The sequence below is a fragment of the Oreochromis aureus genome, linkage group 14, assembly GCF_013358895.1.
Source record: "Oreochromis aureus strain Israel breed Guangdong linkage group 14, ZZ_aureus, whole genome shotgun sequence".
NCBI classification, from domain to species: Eukaryota; Metazoa; Chordata; class Actinopteri; order Cichliformes; family Cichlidae; genus Oreochromis; species Oreochromis aureus.
In genome coordinates this window covers 1801174-1818103 of record NC_052955.1, presented here as the reverse complement: position 1 = coordinate 1818103, position 16930 = coordinate 1801174, and the positions used below count along the sequence as shown (strand labels likewise).

General features: G+C 45.5%; 1 protein-coding gene across 1 annotated transcript; it reads left to right on the top strand.

The window, feature by feature from the left end:
• The first annotated feature begins 5728 nt into the window (after positions 1–5728).
• On the top strand, positions 5729–7449 carry sst1.2 (somatostatin 1, tandem duplicate 2). Its single transcript, XM_031751884.2, has 4 exons — positions 5729–5779; positions 5864–6042; positions 7002–7207; positions 7302–7449. Exons 2-3 carry the CDS (start codon positions 5866–5868, stop codon positions 7194–7196), a joined length of 372 nt encoding a protein of 123 aa, XP_031607744.1. The 5' UTR covers positions 5729–5779; positions 5864–5865; the 3' UTR covers positions 7197–7207; positions 7302–7449.
• The last annotated feature ends 9481 nt before the right edge of the window (positions 7450–16930 follow it).

Below are 16930 nucleotides of genomic sequence, written 5' to 3'. Positions count from 1 at the left end.
TTGTGACACTTTACCTCCAATGCTTTGTGGTAATGCAGCTAGCAGTGGATGTGCTGCCTTCCTCCAGTTTTCCTGGCTGATGTTCGTCCTCTGCTCTGTTCATGCTGTCTTTATATTAGACACTACACAGCTGGTCTGAAGGTGGAATTCAGCCAATGAATCTCTGCTGCACTTGATGTAAGCTAACTGTGACCATGAAACCACGGCCACTGTGCAGCAAGCTAACCTGTTTAACCTGCGCTAACCTGCAGAGGGTTTTCATGCAGTCTTTAAATATCACAGTTGGTCTGCATCAGTTTGATCAGCAGCAGCTTTCACAGTATGAAGAAACATAATGTGACATGTACAGCTCTAAAACATGAGGACTTACAAGTGATCTTTGAAGCTAGTGAAGCTAGTGATCACCTTCCCCTCCCTGTCAAATAATCAGCTGGACCTTTGGCTGCAACACACTGTGAAACAAACTGCAAACACACAAACTGCAAACACACAGTTTGTGTGTTTGCAGTTTGTTGAGATGGAAGAAACGCTGCATTTGAAACACTGAAAAACCTCACTCCCTTTATGCTTGTGTCTCTTCTGTAGAGCTAGCTAGATGCTGAAGTACCGCTAACACTACTCACAAGCTGTGTCCCAATTCATAGGCTGCATCCTCCTGAGGACCCGGCCTTCGCCGTCTACGTGGGCGGGGTCCTTCGTAGACCGAGAAGGCCGGAAGTAAACAGCTGTGAAATGGGACGGTCTAGCCTTCAGATCTGTGTCACCGCTGTCTCGTGGAGTTTAATAAACTCGGCCGTCTGCTCCTTGCTATCTAAAATATAACAGGACACTGGCGTAAACTCTCGACCGTCTCACACTTCTGTTTAATCGGTTTTCTGTTTGACGTTTATTCAGCTGTGTGAAAATCCCGGAGGAACCCACCCAATGCATTAATAAAGTTTTATTTAATCTAATAACTTTGATCTCAGCCAAACTGATTTACTCAGGAACAAATACAACACTGAAAAAGCCAAACAGAAACATGTTTAAGTTATCTAAGTGACTTATATATCATGGGCTGCGCTATGAATTCTGGGATATGTTGGGCCATGAAGGATACACCCAACCCATCCTTCAAATCTGGGGAAATGAAGGATGCATTTGGAGGGGTCTATGAATTTGGATCGCCTTTGTCGCATTGCTGTGAAGTCATCGGCCTTCAAATGCGGCCTCAGGAGGATGCAGCCTATGAATTGGGACACACCTACAGACACCTGCATTCCTTGTAGCCCATTTTAACCCCTGACTATAAATGATCCATACAGTTTTGCCTCTTTCATCTCTTTTCGTGACTTAAATCTTGGTAATTATGACCCATTAGGACTGTCTTTGCTGTGTTACTGTTTAGGCTTGAAGGTGCGCAGTTGATGTGAAATAATAACTTCCCTCAAACGTGTTAAAGTAACGTGCCTGTTTTTAAAATGTGAGGAGTAGAAAGTTCAGATATTTGTGTTAAAATGTAGAGAGTAAAAGTAAAAAGTAGTCAGTAAATAAATACAGTAAATAAGTAAGAATGCAGACGTTGGTGTGCTTTATTAATTTTTTAAAATAATTTCCCGAATGCGTCGTGTTAATGTTCTTTGTTAAAATATTCCTATTTGGTTCCAGTTTCCTCTGCTGAGGGTGGAAACACAAACCTGTCTAACCTCCATCCACACAAACTAAAGAAAATACTGTGGCAATAAATTCTCAGAGATTCAGTCATTCCATCAAAAATCTGCCAATTTTTAAAACATTTTCTTTTCAGCCATCTCTGATTGACTTAAAAATACAAAAATAAATAAATAAATTAAAAAGACACATTTCATGGTCCAAAGTTTGAAGCCTAATCTTGAAAGTAGAGATAGTGTCTGTCTCCCGAATCCAAACTGGAAGCTGGTTCCACAGAAGAGGGGCCTGAAAACTGAAGGCTCTGCCTCCCATTCTACTTTTAAATACAGTCAGAACAGGTTGGGGGAGACGTGACCACATTATGTTCATGACATGAGAAGATAAGAGCGAGTGCTTTTAATCCCAGGGTGCTTTCTTCAGTCTCAGCTCACTGCAGGTTTCCCCTCCTCAGGAACAGTACAGCTGCATAGAAGTTTAGACTCACTATTAACTAACATGAGCTGTAAGCTCAGTTTCATGATCCTCGACTTCTCAGCAGCGCCGTCCCTGAGAAATGCAAATTGTTGTTACTAAGATCAGCAGCTGTACAAGAAGTTATTAGGATAAGTGCTATTAAACAGAGAGTCTGGATTATTGGGAAAGACTGACAGCAGCATCGCGATCAGACAGAAGAAATGGTAAAAGGCGCTCGAGATCGGCTCGACCTCCATTTGCACATAAATGACGGAGAACAACCTCATATGACTTGCTCTGACAAAAGCAGCTGAGCTGGTTCCCTGAGAGGAAGCTCCAAGAACTATGTATGATTCATACGCTAGTTTGCAAGTGTCCATCACTACGCAACTGTTCAGTTTACAAGAAGTTATTAGGATAAGTGATGAACTCTCCCACTGAAAACATTCCATCAGCTTTATTGGATCTTCTGGATTATTGAGCATCAAGACAACTAATGCTAGACAGCAGCACTGTGTAGGTACATCACACAGACACAGGTACTAATAAGTAAGAAGAAATGGTAAAAACAGTAACAATAAGAATATTTATATTTATAACAAGGTGCAATAATAATTAATGTGCAATAATAACAGTGTGCAATACAAATACACTTATTCTTCTTTTTTATTACTAAGTTATTATACTGTGTTGCGTTGTTTGTGTTGTTTGTGTTGCGTTGTGATGTGTCGTATCGTGTCGTGTTGTGTTGTATGTAGTGCCGACGTAGGACAGTTGTCCAATTTCATTGTACCATGTATGACGGTGCAATGACAATAAAGAGTTATCTTAAGAAATGCCTGTACAGGTACCTCACAGCAGCCATATTATTGGTCAGGTGATCCCTTGCACTGCGATGTGGCAACAACAGAGCCATTTCCTCCGTAGACTTATGAAACGTGTGAACCCTCCAAAAATCACGACTTACCTCTGTTTCTATGATTGTGTCATATCCCAGCTTTCACGTGTTGTCTCGGTGTGATACGGCTGAACCGGCGCAGCTCCTCCATGCCGGTTCTCAGAGCACAAGCACGCTCTGCAGACACTTTAAATAACTGTAAACTGACTCTGTCATATTTTGTGTTCTGTTTCTTGTTTAAAAGCCTATAAAAACACTACAAAACTCTACATCTGGCACCTTTACAAGCGCGGCTGCTCTGAGCAAAGGTAGCTGAAGGGAAAGCAGAAGTAACCTGTTAAACGTCCTGTGAGGGTGAAGTGTTTGTGTCATTCAGGCCTGAGAATGTGAGTTTGTCCTCAGTGAAACAAGGAGCCACAGTAAAAATGTCAGAGCACTACGGAGTGATAATCAGCTGCAAAGGGTCCCGCAGCAGAAAGAGGTCAGAGGTCACAGAGGAACAATGAGGGGAGCTGCAGTGTTTGTGCAGATAATCCATCCTGCAGCACTAGATTGGATCAGGCTGGACTGGACTGGATTGGATAGCCTTTATTGTCCTCAAGGGGCAATTGAGTTACAAACTGTGGTGACCACAACCAAGAGATAGCATTAAACAAATGAAAGACAGACACGAGAACTTGGTGGGTGTCTGCACTCATACGTTGGATCTGGCTTGTTCCAGCGCATCCCACAGATACTCGATCAGATTGGGATCTTGGAAGTCTAAAGGCAGAGTTGGCCTCTTTGTTGTTTCTTAAGTGGTTTTAGCAGTATGGTGGCCTCTGATGGGGGAGACTGCTACCATATAAGGGCAGGGGATTTTGTAGATGTCATCAATATAACTGGATAATGTCAAAAAATAATGTGGGTGCAAAAGAAAACATGTAACACTGCGCCTGATTCACTCATTCATCCTTCACTTTGCAACTCAAATGTACTTAAATAGCACAAAATCATGGCAGGTGTTTGATACTGTGAGGTAAAAACTCTACAGTAATACAGAGAAACCCCAACAACCAGACCACCCCCCTTTTAACAGGAAGAACCAGGGCTGGGGTGAGGGAAGTAAGGCAGGACACAGACGTGCCGTGGAAGAGAGGCAGAGATTAAAAACCCCTCAGCTCCAGCTTGAAGCTGCACCGCCGTGGTGCCTTACAGCAAGAAGCTCTTCGGTTTGACTCCATGCTGGCTGTTTCATGTTCTCTCTGTACCTGTGGGCTTCCTGTGCATGTTTCCTCCTGACGATGTGCAACAAATACAACGGCGGAACGATTCTAAATCCAACCGATTTAGAATCACTTTGTTCCTGCTGATTCTAAATCGGTTGGAGGTGTTTTTGTCAGTCCTGCCCCATGACAGCCCCCATCAGCCTGAACTGAACAAACAGATAGAACATAAGAAACCTGTTTCACAGTCGTGCATATATTAGCAATGTAGCAGTGAATTCACCTGCTGCACCCGTACAGACAACCTCGCTACTGTCATAGCCTGGGTCTGCTCTCTGTCCCAGACCGGCCTCCCTTCCTCTGGGGACGGAGGCTCAGTGTAGCAGCCTCCATCGGCTGGAGCTCTCTCCCTTCAAAAACAAAGCCTCCAGCCTTTTGCTTTATTTCTACACTTTTGTAAAGCATCCTTGGGTTAAAGGAACTGCAGAAATCAACGTTTCTGTTATTATTATGACTACAAAGATGGCCGTCTGAAAACAGCTTCAGCCATTCTGAAACTTGAAAGTGGAACACTAGTCATCAAATTCAGTTCACCCTGGTTTTATTTATCTGGAGTGATGTCATCAGTTTTACTTAACAAAGAGGCGGAGGGGTCACTGCTAACCTGGCGCTGGTTAGATCCACTTTACTGTAGCATTAGCCAAACTGCTAACGGCTCATCCAAACTGCAGGAAGAAAAACTTCTTTTCTTTTTCTTGTTCTGCTCATTAAACTGGACAGACTGGATTCGATTTAGCACACAAATAAATATTTGAAAGTGTTAAATGTGAACATTTAATGCTCCTGCATTTATTCTCCCGTGGAAGATCAGATGTGTCCCTCCCGAAATATAATATCAGGATCAGTTCTCGTGGCGTGTGCATCGTGAAGAGCTGCGCTCTTTATTGCGAGCCGTTATCTAAAGTGCTTCCACTGAGGTTGGACTTGAATCGAGTGTTATTTTACGCTCTGCTGGGACTGCGTTGAGTCATCCGTGTTGGTGGGATTCCCTGATGTCATTTCCACTCTGTCTCCCTGCAGAAGAACATTTGAAAGCAGCACAAAGTGTTTTTCGACGGTATAAAAGTCGTGTTTGTTCTGACTAAATGTTGAGTGGGCGACTCTCTGCTGCTGCCTCTTTGTTTAATGGAGATATCAGCGAGTGCTAATGAAGTCTGCTAATCCTCTGAACGCTCCGTTAATTCCTGTCCTCTTCAGCCCGACGTTCCGCCGTTGCATTTGTCGGAGATGAGCGGCGGCAGCTGCGGCGCGCTGCTGCTGATAGGTTTATTGTTTTATTGCTCGGCTTCCATTTAAAGTCAATAAGGACTAATGGACTTTTGTTTAACTTGTAAGTCAGAGTTCCTTCATCACCTCGCAGCTCGCCGGCTGTCAATCAGCCACGCAGCGTCATGTGACCCACAGGAGGAGGAGCACCAGGCTTCAAAAGGGCAGCACCCACAGCACCAGGACCAGAGAGAGCCAAGAACCAGAACCAGCACCAGGACCAACAGAAGAAACCAGACCAGCACCAGTAGGAGCTTCTTCTTCTCTTCTGCTGTTTTTCTTGGTTCTTTTCCTCTTTTAACATCTTCTTCTTCTTCTTCCTCTCCTCCAGGTATGCAGTGTGTACGTTTTCCCGCCATTTTGGTTCTCATGGCACTGGTTCTGTGCAGTACCGGAGTTTCCTCTCAGCCAGACAGAGACCAGCTGCAGGACCCGGACCTGGAGCTGGAGCTGGAGCTGCGCAATCATCGGCTGCTGCAACGACCTCACAGCACAGGGTTTCTGTCACAGGTGAGACCGAGCACCCTGACAGCTCGCAGCATCGTTTTAGCATGCCATTACTTTGAAGGAACAGTGGGGAAACAGCTCCCTTCAGATTAAAGTGTCACGATGATAAGGCTCTGTTAGTGAGATGCTTTATTATCTCTGGAGCCAGGCTAGCTGTCTCCCTCTTATTCAACATGTTTTTATGCTAAGCAAAGCTCACAAAGTAGCAGAAAGACAGTTAGAGGGTTCCAAGTGTTTCTTAGAAGTTCTGCTTCAGCTCCATATTTCTATTCTTTAACTCTACCAGAGCAGCTTTGCATGATTTACAGCTCAGAATAATCCTACTTTATCTGATCCTGGGCCTTGGTGCAGCTCCTCCCCCTTTCCCGTCAGCCTTCATTGAATCCAACTCTGATTGGCTGCTGAATATGTGGGTGGGACTTATGTTTGCCTGAGATGATTATATCAGGATATTTGCTCTCAATGACATCATAGAGACACAAAAGTGGAAAAAGCAAAAATACAAACAAAAAGTGATTTACAATAGAAGTCGAGCTACCTCGTTTCATTCTTCTGCAGATAAAACTGGACAGTTTGTTTCTTCTTATGATTTCTTGCTCTTTTCATCCACATTAATGTTTTGGGACTTTGGAAACAGCAGATCAGTTCAGATCAAATCTATCTTCTTGGGAAGATCCCTGCAATACAAATCCCAGAAACACTCTAAAGGAATCCAGAAGTCTGAAGAAGACTTTCTTTAGATGGATTAGTTCAGTTTGGGGCAGTTCCAAGTTGCTCTAAACGGTTCTGAGCTCTTCTGTTTGGTTACTTAGTTGTGTCCTAATCCATACTGAATCATTCCGACCTTTTCTAAACACGTTCATCACTGTTGCCAAACTCCGAGGTGTACCACGTGGTTCCAAAAAAGTGATCTAAACTGTTCTAAGTCTGCTTTGGTGCTAAACTGGTTTCTCGATCCTCAGGAGTGGAGTAAACGTGCGGTGGAGGACCTGCTCGCTCAGATGTCTCTGCCTGAAGCCGACGTCCAGCGGGAAGCTGAGGCAACAGGAGGGAGGATGAACCTGGAGCGGTCTGCCGACCAACCCAACAGCATACCCCCCCGCGAACGCAAGGCTGGCTGCAAGAACTTCTACTGGAAGGGCCTCACTTCCTGTTAAAGCCCCCCCAGGTACGTGACCACCTGCTTAAGCTACACCTACAAACTATACCAGATAACCTGGATACCAACCTGGTGTCTCACCTGTCTTCTGTTTTGCTTCCAGATGAGTCCACGCCTTCCTAGTACCAGTGGACCGATCCCCTATCACCTGGCCTTCACCTGAGAGATTGGATGGACCAATCAGCAGCTGTCTGGCTGCATCATACCTGAATAATTAATGTAATTATCAAATAAAGAGAGAAATCAGTGAAGTCTGTGTCCCTGCCTTCTCTGTCTGTCCGAACTGTGAACACACATCCAGCTGTGCAGCAGCTGTTAGCATCCTGACGACAGACTCCAGCATGCGTGACCGGGAGGAGCAGTGGGAGCACTGGGAGCGATCGGTGTGTTTGTGTGGAAACAGCAGCAGGCCTCAGTGTTTGAACAAAGAGCGAAAGGGGCGAGTCTAATTAACCTTTAATGGAGAGCAGAGAGAGAGAGCAAATATTGGCTGAAGGCATTAAACGGCTGAGAGAGAGTCGGAGTCATTACAGGCAGACACTTTAGTCCATTAAAGGGCACAACATCACTCACACACATCTTTGAAAGATTCACACTAATGCGCACACTCAAGCCCCGCCCTCTTCCTGAACATAAGCCACCGATTGGCTGCTCGTGTTTCACTCGAGGACTTCGGGAGAACGAATACGTCCGCTGTTATTTCAGCGTCTCAGACACCGATCTGAGGCGAGGTCACGTCAGCAGAGCGAAGGTCACATTTACAGCTCGACTCATGTCTGTGATGTCTGATCTGTGCTGGCCTTTAATTATTACACAGAACGTGACGACCACATAAAAGAGCGAACGCTCTCACTCTTCTCCAACGTACTGACGTCTGCCCAACCTCCTTACAGCTGCAGGTGTGAACAAACTCGATCTGTTGAACTAACAGCAAACAGGTCGTTTGCTCTTCTTCACTGCAGTAAAAATAAGAGCCCAAAGATAAGAGGAGGATGCAGGACAGGAGGAAGGTGAACCTGCTGCACACGGCAAGCTGAGGGGCCATGTTTCTGATCCACAGACCTCGTGCTGCGAGGCCACTGTGGTACGTCTGTGGTGCTGAGGTAACTTTCAGGTTGTTTCACCACAGCGCATTCACAAGACACTTTATTATGTACACCTTGCTACCACTAGGTTGGGCTCCCTTTGGCACAGATTGAATAAGGTGCTGGAAACACTGCATCAGGTTATGATAGCTTGCTGCTATAGTGCTGCATCCATCACATGACTGTCCGCTTCCTCCTGATGGTGCTCTGCTGAGCTGTGACTGTGGAGGCCGTGGGAGTGCAGTGAACGCATCGTCAGGTCTGAGAAACCCATTTGATCTGAGCTTTGAGACGTGCTGCAGTCAAAGTCACTTAAACCCTCTTTCTTCATGATGAACGCCTGCGTGACTAAACGGGCTGAATAGATGAAAGGCAGTGGAGTAGCTGTACCTAATGAAGTGGCTGGTTAACGTGCACTCTCCATCATAGCCCAAACTTCACGTGGCCGATGAGAGCCTGGGCCTGCACGACTCACAGGAAGTCAGCATTATGTGTTTACAGAGAAAAACCTCTGTGAGGCCATCAGCCTGAGAGCGTCTGTGAGCTCAGCAGGGGTCAGGGCTGGTGGTGAGTACGAGGAAACTCAGAGGAGGAAGGACGGCGTGTTTGTTTGCTGCAAAATTAAAAAGTGAAGCCACGCTGCAGGTGCTTCTCTTTTATTCTTCAGGCTTTTGTTGGATTAAACAGCCTCTGCACACACGCACTCAGCCTGGTTTATTCAAATATGAGATAAACGTGGGTGAATAATGAGGATTTTTCAAAACTAATAATCAAGACAACAGCTTCAGCACCACAAAACACCACCAATTACATCCTGAATGATGCTCAGGAAGAAACCCGGCAAATCGTTTAAGGAGGAGCTGAGCGGGAACAGATTCAGCTGATTTATAATCAGCGGGATAAATTATCTCCCGTATACATGCGTTACATGCAGCTCCTTCTGTCTGAGTGTGTGTGAGAGTGTGTGTGTGTGAGAGTGTGTGTGTGTGTGTGACAGTGTGTGTGTGTGAGAGTGTGTGTGTGTGTGAGTCAGGGGCTGAGGAAGAACTCGGTCTAATGAGTAAAAGTTTAAAATAAAATGCAAACAGCTGTGTGACTCCTGCAGCTGGAGAAATGGAAAATAACTGAAAACAGATTAACAGATGTTATCAGGTGGAGCAGAGTGTGTGTGTGTGTGTGTGTGTGTGTGTGTGTGTGTGTGTGTGTGTGTGTGTGTGTGTGTGTGTGTGTGTGTGTTTGTGTGTGTGTGTGTGTGTGTGTGTTATCTCTGCCCGTCAGCTGGGTGGAAACAGCCTCTGTGTGTTTCCACGGTGATGAATGAATGAACCATCGCCCACGATGGTCTGATTCCCGCTGACCCGCCCTTCAGCAAGGCACCGGCGCTTTAGCATCCACTCAGATTCTCATCAGGTCAGTGATGGAGGATGAAAATATTCCAAAATCCATAAAATAAACAAAGAAGAAAGACAAAAGCAACGAGTGACAGAATTAACGGGAGCCCCGCCCCCCGGGGTGGCGTTGACTGCGTGTTTATATCGTGTAGATGTGTGTACACCGAGTCACAGTGATGTAATCAGGAGGAAGTGACAGTATGATCGTGGTTTCAGTGAAGGTCTGGCCTTCATCAGGTTTCACAGGCTGGCTGACATCACCACAGTGACTGAGTACCTCCTAACAGAGTATTTACAGACGAGTCTCACGTCATTATGACTTCATCTGAGAGATGATTGTGAAGAAAAACACACAGGATATGTTTGTCCAAACGTTACAGGACATTAATCGTCCCTGACTTTACTCTGTGAACGTCTCACGCAGCTCAGGCTGAGCAGCACAGAAACACCAGTTTATCAAAAGTGTCATTAAAAATGAAAACAGTATAAAACTGAAACAATATGAGATTAAACTGATTTCTACTCAGATGATAACCACTGTAAAAATGTAGCTTATCATCCTTGTTGACCTTTGGGTTTGACACCAAACACCTCAGCTTTTAAATCAACCAACATTTTCCCGATAACTTCCTCATTTCCTGGTTTTTCACTGGTTGCATCTCCTGACATGAAACTGCAGCAGCCCACACCCTCATCTATAAGAGACAGCTCCAAAACACCGTGCGCAGCCCCGAGGAGGCCGCAGGCACGATGAACGACCCTGTTCACTCTCCTCTGTGTTATTTTGGACATCAGTTTGTTGTTTATTGAAATTAACAGCTTTTAAACTCGTGGTATTCATTTTGATTCTTTAATCTAAATTATTTATTACATAAAAAACACAACATATAAAAATGAAATCAAGTCACAGTGCTTTATTTTTAATTTATTGTCATTTTAATCTAAACTAAATAAAACCGAGCAAAGACGTGAGCGACTCCCGGGGTCAGCTGGATGCTGCGTTATTGGATACTTTGTAATTCCCGTTATGATACTGAGAGTTTAATGTGTGATATCAACAAACAAGCAAACATCAACATCATCACTCTTCCACAAACAATAAATTCAAATCTCGACACATCATTAAAGAAGAACATTTTTATTTCACCCTTTAAATTTAATCACACACTGAAAGCGAAATAAAAAAAAAATGGAAATAACAGAAGAAGAAGAATCACGTGACCGACGGAGCAGCCGGGGGCGGGATTATGAAGAGCCCTTGATGTGATTCGTTTGTCTTTGGTTTCCTCTGACAAATGACTTCAATCACTCGCGTGCTGTTTGGACGATCGTCATGTGACGCATTCAGGCGACGTCTGTAAGTTATAGCGACAAAAAAGGGGGGTTACACACTGTGAACGGGCTCTGTGGTGCATGAGACCCGGGGACAGTATCCACTCTGGGATCACCCCACTGCACTAAAATGTGTGTGTGTGTGTGTGTGTGTGTGCGTGCGTGTGTGGGAGAGCCACGTTCATTAAACACTGAGTTACCAATCAGAGGGCTGGATTCACCTCTGAGGTTTGTCCTGGTCTGTCCTTTTCCTTGTCTCCTTGCACTCTATTTCATTTCCTTTTTTCCTTGTCACTTTTCCTCTACTGTTTTTTTCTTTCCTTCTCTGAGTCGTTTCCGTCTCCTTGTTTCCTTTCATTTTCCTCTCGCTTCTCTTTTTTCTTCATGTCCTCTGCTCTTTTTTTATTTCTTTCCATTGTTTCCTCTTCCTTTCTTACCCTTCCTTGTTTCCTCAGCAGCTCTTTATTTTCTATGCTTTATTCAATTGTTTCCTTTCTGCTCTTTTTGTTTCCTCGCCTCATCACCTTGTCCTCCCTCTCGTCCTCTTTTTCCACTCTTCTTACGTCTCCTTCTTGTCCTCTTTCCTCATTTCCTATTTCCTTTCATTCCCGTTTCCCAGTTTCTCCTTATTTCCTTTTCGTTCCCTGCCTCCTCTACCTCTGTTGTTTCCTTATCTCCTCGTCCTCTCTCTTGATGTCCTCTTTGGTCTTATCTTCTTAATCCCCCCCCCAAATTTCTCTTCATTTCCTACATTCTTGCGGTTATAATCTCCTCTCCCCTTGTGTTTGCTCGTGTCTCCTTGTCTCCTTCATCCTTTCTGTTCTTGGCTCCTTGCTCTGACTCTCTAATTTCCTGTTAAGTCGTTCTCTGTCAGTTTAAAGCGCTCTCCCAGAATCCCGCTGGGGAGACGCACGATGTGTGCTGACCTGCTAATTATGTGGACGACAGAAATCAGTGTGTGTGTGTGTGTGTGTGTGTGTGTGTGTGTGTGTGTGTGTGTGTCACACGCCTGCTGTGTTTCTGCTCATTGATTAGTCCAGACTGACAGACAAATTCACCTCCAGCCGAGTGTCTGATTGGTCGGCCTGCAGCGAGGCGTTTTATTGGTCCGCTCCCCCGCGGGGTGTCGGTGTGAAGCTGAACCCCCACCACCCCTGCGCCGGCTGGACCTTTGAACCCATTAAAGGTGTGATTCACACATATTTCTATGTTTATTATGTGAGGAAGGCGAGGACGGGAACAACGACAGAGTCAACCTGACATTAAACATCAGGAAATTTCCATCAGTGCAGGATTTGAAAACCAGGAAGTTCCAACATCATGCCATAAAATTAAAAAAAACTTATACGATTTAAATTCAGGGGCTCATCTCTCCTCACCTGCTCCACCCACTCCCACTTCCCCATCCTCCAGTCAGGATCTCTCAGTGCAAAGAACTGAGACTGTGTTGTAACAATGTGAATGCTGTACAGGAAACACAATACTACCAAAAGTATTCACTCACTCATCCAAATCATTGAATTCAGGTGTTCCAGTTGCTTCCATGGCCTCAGGTGTAGGCGTGCAGACTGCTTCTACTAACGTTTGTGTGACAGTGTTCAGTTGTCAGGGTCTTCTTCTGTGGTTTTCAGCTGTAGTCAGCTGAGGAGGTGGCAGGATATGACTTCACAAACAACGTGTTTCGTCTTTTCTCTTTCACAATAAAACTACAGGAATTCATAGAGAAGAATGGAAACGTGGTCGTTTTGAAGCTTTGAGCTTGTATTTAAAGTTCCTCACAGACATGGAGAGGTGAGTTTGGCAAAGCGTTTAGAAATCCTCAGGTAAGTGTGGTTCAGGTTCAGGTGAACGGCTAGTTTTTACTTGTTGCTAACTCGACTTTTTACATAGTTCATAGGGCAGGTTGACTTTTCCAGTTCTCATTGGAATTAAAAATAAAATCCCTAAAGTGCCTAAGCTGTAACACAGACTGCATGAAAGCTAGCCCAATTATTTCTGAAGCAGCAGATAAGAGAAAATCTTACTGCTAAAACAAGTTTCCACTCAGACCGAATGACGAGGGGGAGTGTCTCGTTTCTGTTATTTAAAATGATAATAGAGTCAAGTGAGTGAACGACTCCATGCTTTTATTGCTACAGGTTATCCAGATCATGGTGGCAGCAGTTGACACAGAGATGCACAGACTTCCCTCTCCACCTCCTCCAGCTCTTCCAGGGTGACAACAGGGCATTCCCAAGCCAGCTGAGAGATGTAATCTCCCCAGCGCCTCCTGGTTCTGCCCCGGGGCCTCTCCTGCAGTGTCTGGCCAAACTCACCTAGGGTTGCAAAGCAGCTTGCAGAGGCAGTGGTAGACAGGCTAAAGCATGATTTATGGATGATTATAAGCAGAGGCTCCAGAAACAGACTTATGTGCAGTCCAATAAAAAACTGCAAATTCATAGCTGGATGCATGCACGCTGAATGCTGACTGGTTGAAAAGTCAAAATATCAAGTGTGGCTGCAGTGAAGAGTTTCCACACTCAGCCTTACCGAGAAACATTCTTCAGCCTTTAATGTTATTTTAATGTTCTAAGGACCTGACACACCAACAACATGCAGGCGTGAGTCTGCACAGCTCGCTGTAGCACCTGCAGATTACCGACCTACAGCCACGCATGCCGCGCTTCTGCGGCTGAGCTTCTCTTCACAGGCTGAGCTCTGCGAACACGCTGAATGTATCAGCTGGACTTAATACTGCACACCGGTCGGGGGAAATCATTTGCATCATATTTATGTGAGAGCAGAGATGAATCAGCCTCTGCTAGTCTGTAAGTTGCTGGTCCACAGGGCACGGGTTCACACAGCGTGCAGGAAGTGAAGACCTGAATTTATTTATCCAATGTTTCCCAGCTGGGATGTTCTGATGCTCAGTGCAGGCTGTTTAAATGTGTATGAGGTCGGTTCATTGTGCTGTCGCACACATGACAATATCTGATTTGTTGTTTTTATTGTGTCTGAATAATTTCGCCTGAGCAGACATGAAAATAAAATCAGAGACACGATGCTCCAAATTGAGACTGTGCAGAGGGAAGCGGACGAATCGCAGCAGGCCATTAATCCACAGCTGTGCGTCTGTGCAGCTCGCCGCCTCGCTCTGTCTCTCCGTCAGCCTGTCGTCCTCTAACTCGCACCAACAGGCCGAACCAATCAGCTGTCACGACAGGAAGCTGCTGTGATCCGAATACTCACAGAGGCTTTTCTCCGTGACCGTGTTGGACAGGTGTGGAAAGTGTCCTGTCGGTCGCCGTTAGCATTCTGACGGCTGAAGCTGTCGGCACGCGCTCCTGTGAGGCGTGCTGGACGTATCGATGACAGACGACCTCTGGAGGTCAGAAAATCTGAAAATTTTCATCTGTTTGTGCATCTCTGTCATAAAGCCGAAATCGTTCTTTGTTGTTGTCTTGAACTTCCTGCCCTGAAGACCTGAATCCATATGAGATCCTCATCACCTCGTATGAGTCAGGACGCTGTCTGAAATAAATGCAGTGATTTTATCATAAATTCAGATTTTATTCATAACAGAACATAAAAACATATAAAATGTGGAAACTGTGAAAATGAACAACTGTGATAAAAATATGAGCTCCTTGTAAACATGATGGCAGCGACACGTCTGTAAAAGTAGGACAGGTCCATGTTTGCTCTGTAACATCAGTCTGTGATGGTCTGATGGAGGATTCCAGCTGCTCAGCAGTCCTGGCTCTGCTTCGTCCTCGTGTTGCTTTCATGATGCTCCAGATGTTGTCAGCTGGTCAGAGGTCTGGACTGCAGGCGGCCGGTTCAGGGCGGACTTTGCTCCTGCTCTTTAGCCCGAGTTTGGATGGATCTGACCTCAGATCAGTTTTTAAAGGAGCTTCTCTGTATGATTTAGCAGTAACCTGCACGCTGGTTTCTCGAAGAGTTCCTGAGTGCGTGCACTGATGTTTTAATGCAGCGCTGCTGACGGTTGCAGTTATCGGCCTCGTCCCTGCGCACACAGACTCCTCCAGGTTCTCCGAGTATGCTGATGGTGACATGTGCTGTGGATGTTCACAGTGAAACTGTTCCACAGTATTTCACAGATGGTGGATGTCTGCCCGTCTTTACACCTGAGAAACCCCGCCTCTTTAAGACACTCGTTTTATACCCGATCATGTGACTGACCTGCTGCCAGATGTTTCTGTTTAGCATCTCTTACTTTTCCAGATTCTTGTTGACCCGCCTCGACTTTATTGAGACTTTTATTAACATTGAATTCAAAATGAACTCATATTTTGTTTATTAAAAATCTGACATGTTGTTTATGTTCTGTTGTGAATGAAATGTGTGTTTATGAGAATTGCAGTCGTTTCGTTGTGTTGTTATTTACGTTTGAGCCAGGATGTGGAGGTTACGCTCACAGGAAGTAGCGCTCATTGTGGGTGTGATCGGTTTCCTCTCGTGCTTGGATCAGAGCTCAGCTCTCATCAGACAGATGGAGCCTCAAATGTTGAGCGTTTGATGAACAATAACAAACACACTGAATGTGTTTTTGTCATTTCTGAAATGTTAGCATCATTTTTAGTCCCACTCCAAAGTTTGGGGTCACTGAGAAACGTCCTTGTTTTTGAAAGAAAAGCACATTTGCTTTTACTTAAAACAACATTAAATTAATCAGAAATGCTCTGACAATTAGTGATTAATGAAATTATTAAAGGTGAACAATAGTAATACCTGCGTGGGTGTAGAACGGCTCTTTTCCAGCAAATGTCACTGCCGAGCTCCAGCATCACACGTGTGAGGAGACGGGCTGACTGCAGTCATGTGAGCGCCGCTGCAAACACACTCAACGAAGTTTAAAGAAGAGCAAATGTCCCCGGCGTGAGTGTTTCAGAGTACGGCTTCGGTTCAGGCAGGTCAGCGTCCAGGTCGACAGATTTCCAGCCGATCAGCTGATCTCCAACAGTGACGCCGTGGAGCTCCGACCTCGGCCCGTCAGTCCAAACACCCACTCGTTATGAAGAAGCACCTGATTCGCTGTGTTCATGTTTCTGTGCATCAGCACTTTGACACTGATCTGTGTTTCATCTTCCTTCATTCACCCCAACCTGGCCCCGCCCCTCCCTGAGCCTGGTTCTGCCAGAGGTTTCTTCCTGTTAAAGGAGAGTTTTTCCTTCCCACTGTCCTGCCTCACAGGGGTCATCTGGTTATTGTGGTTTCTCTGTATTATCGTAGAGTCTTTACCTTACAGCATAAAGTGCCTTGAAACAGCTGCTGTTGTGATTTTGTGCTGAACAAACTGAATTGACCTAAAAACCACAACCCTGACCCTGACCCTGACCCTGGTCCCGGCCCTGACCCTGACTCTGACCCCGGTCCCGGCTCTGACCCTGACTCTGACCCCAGTCCCGGCCCTGGTCATATGTAACTTGAGTTTATTAAACTGTAATCTGTGAAAAAATAAAATAGTAAAATAAAATAAAATAGTTAGAGGTGCCAGTGAGCTCAGAGGTCATTAAAGAGGTAACTGCTCTTCCTCAGCGATGATGCCCTGAGGTCTGACCTGCCACCAGGTCGTATCAAAGGAAGTGTCCCTGAGCCAGTCACAGAGCACCAGTCTGACCCCTTCATCACCAGCGGTGGCCGTGTGTGCACGGTCATGTTTCAGGTTTTTCTGCTGCAGTATTAAAACAGAAAAATGAGGCTGTGAGGGGAGCAGCAAACAGCAAAGCGACGCTCGTGCTCGCAGGGCGGAGGTGTGATTAGCGTCTGCAGTTTAACAGCAGGACGCTGTTGGTGGAAAGAGCCTCACTGCTGCGACTGAAGCTTCATTACTGAGACTCCCACAGATCTGAGCACATTAGGACCTCGACAGAGTCAAACGTGAGCTCGCAGTCACGACGGGCCAAAGAGCCGCTCGAGCTCTG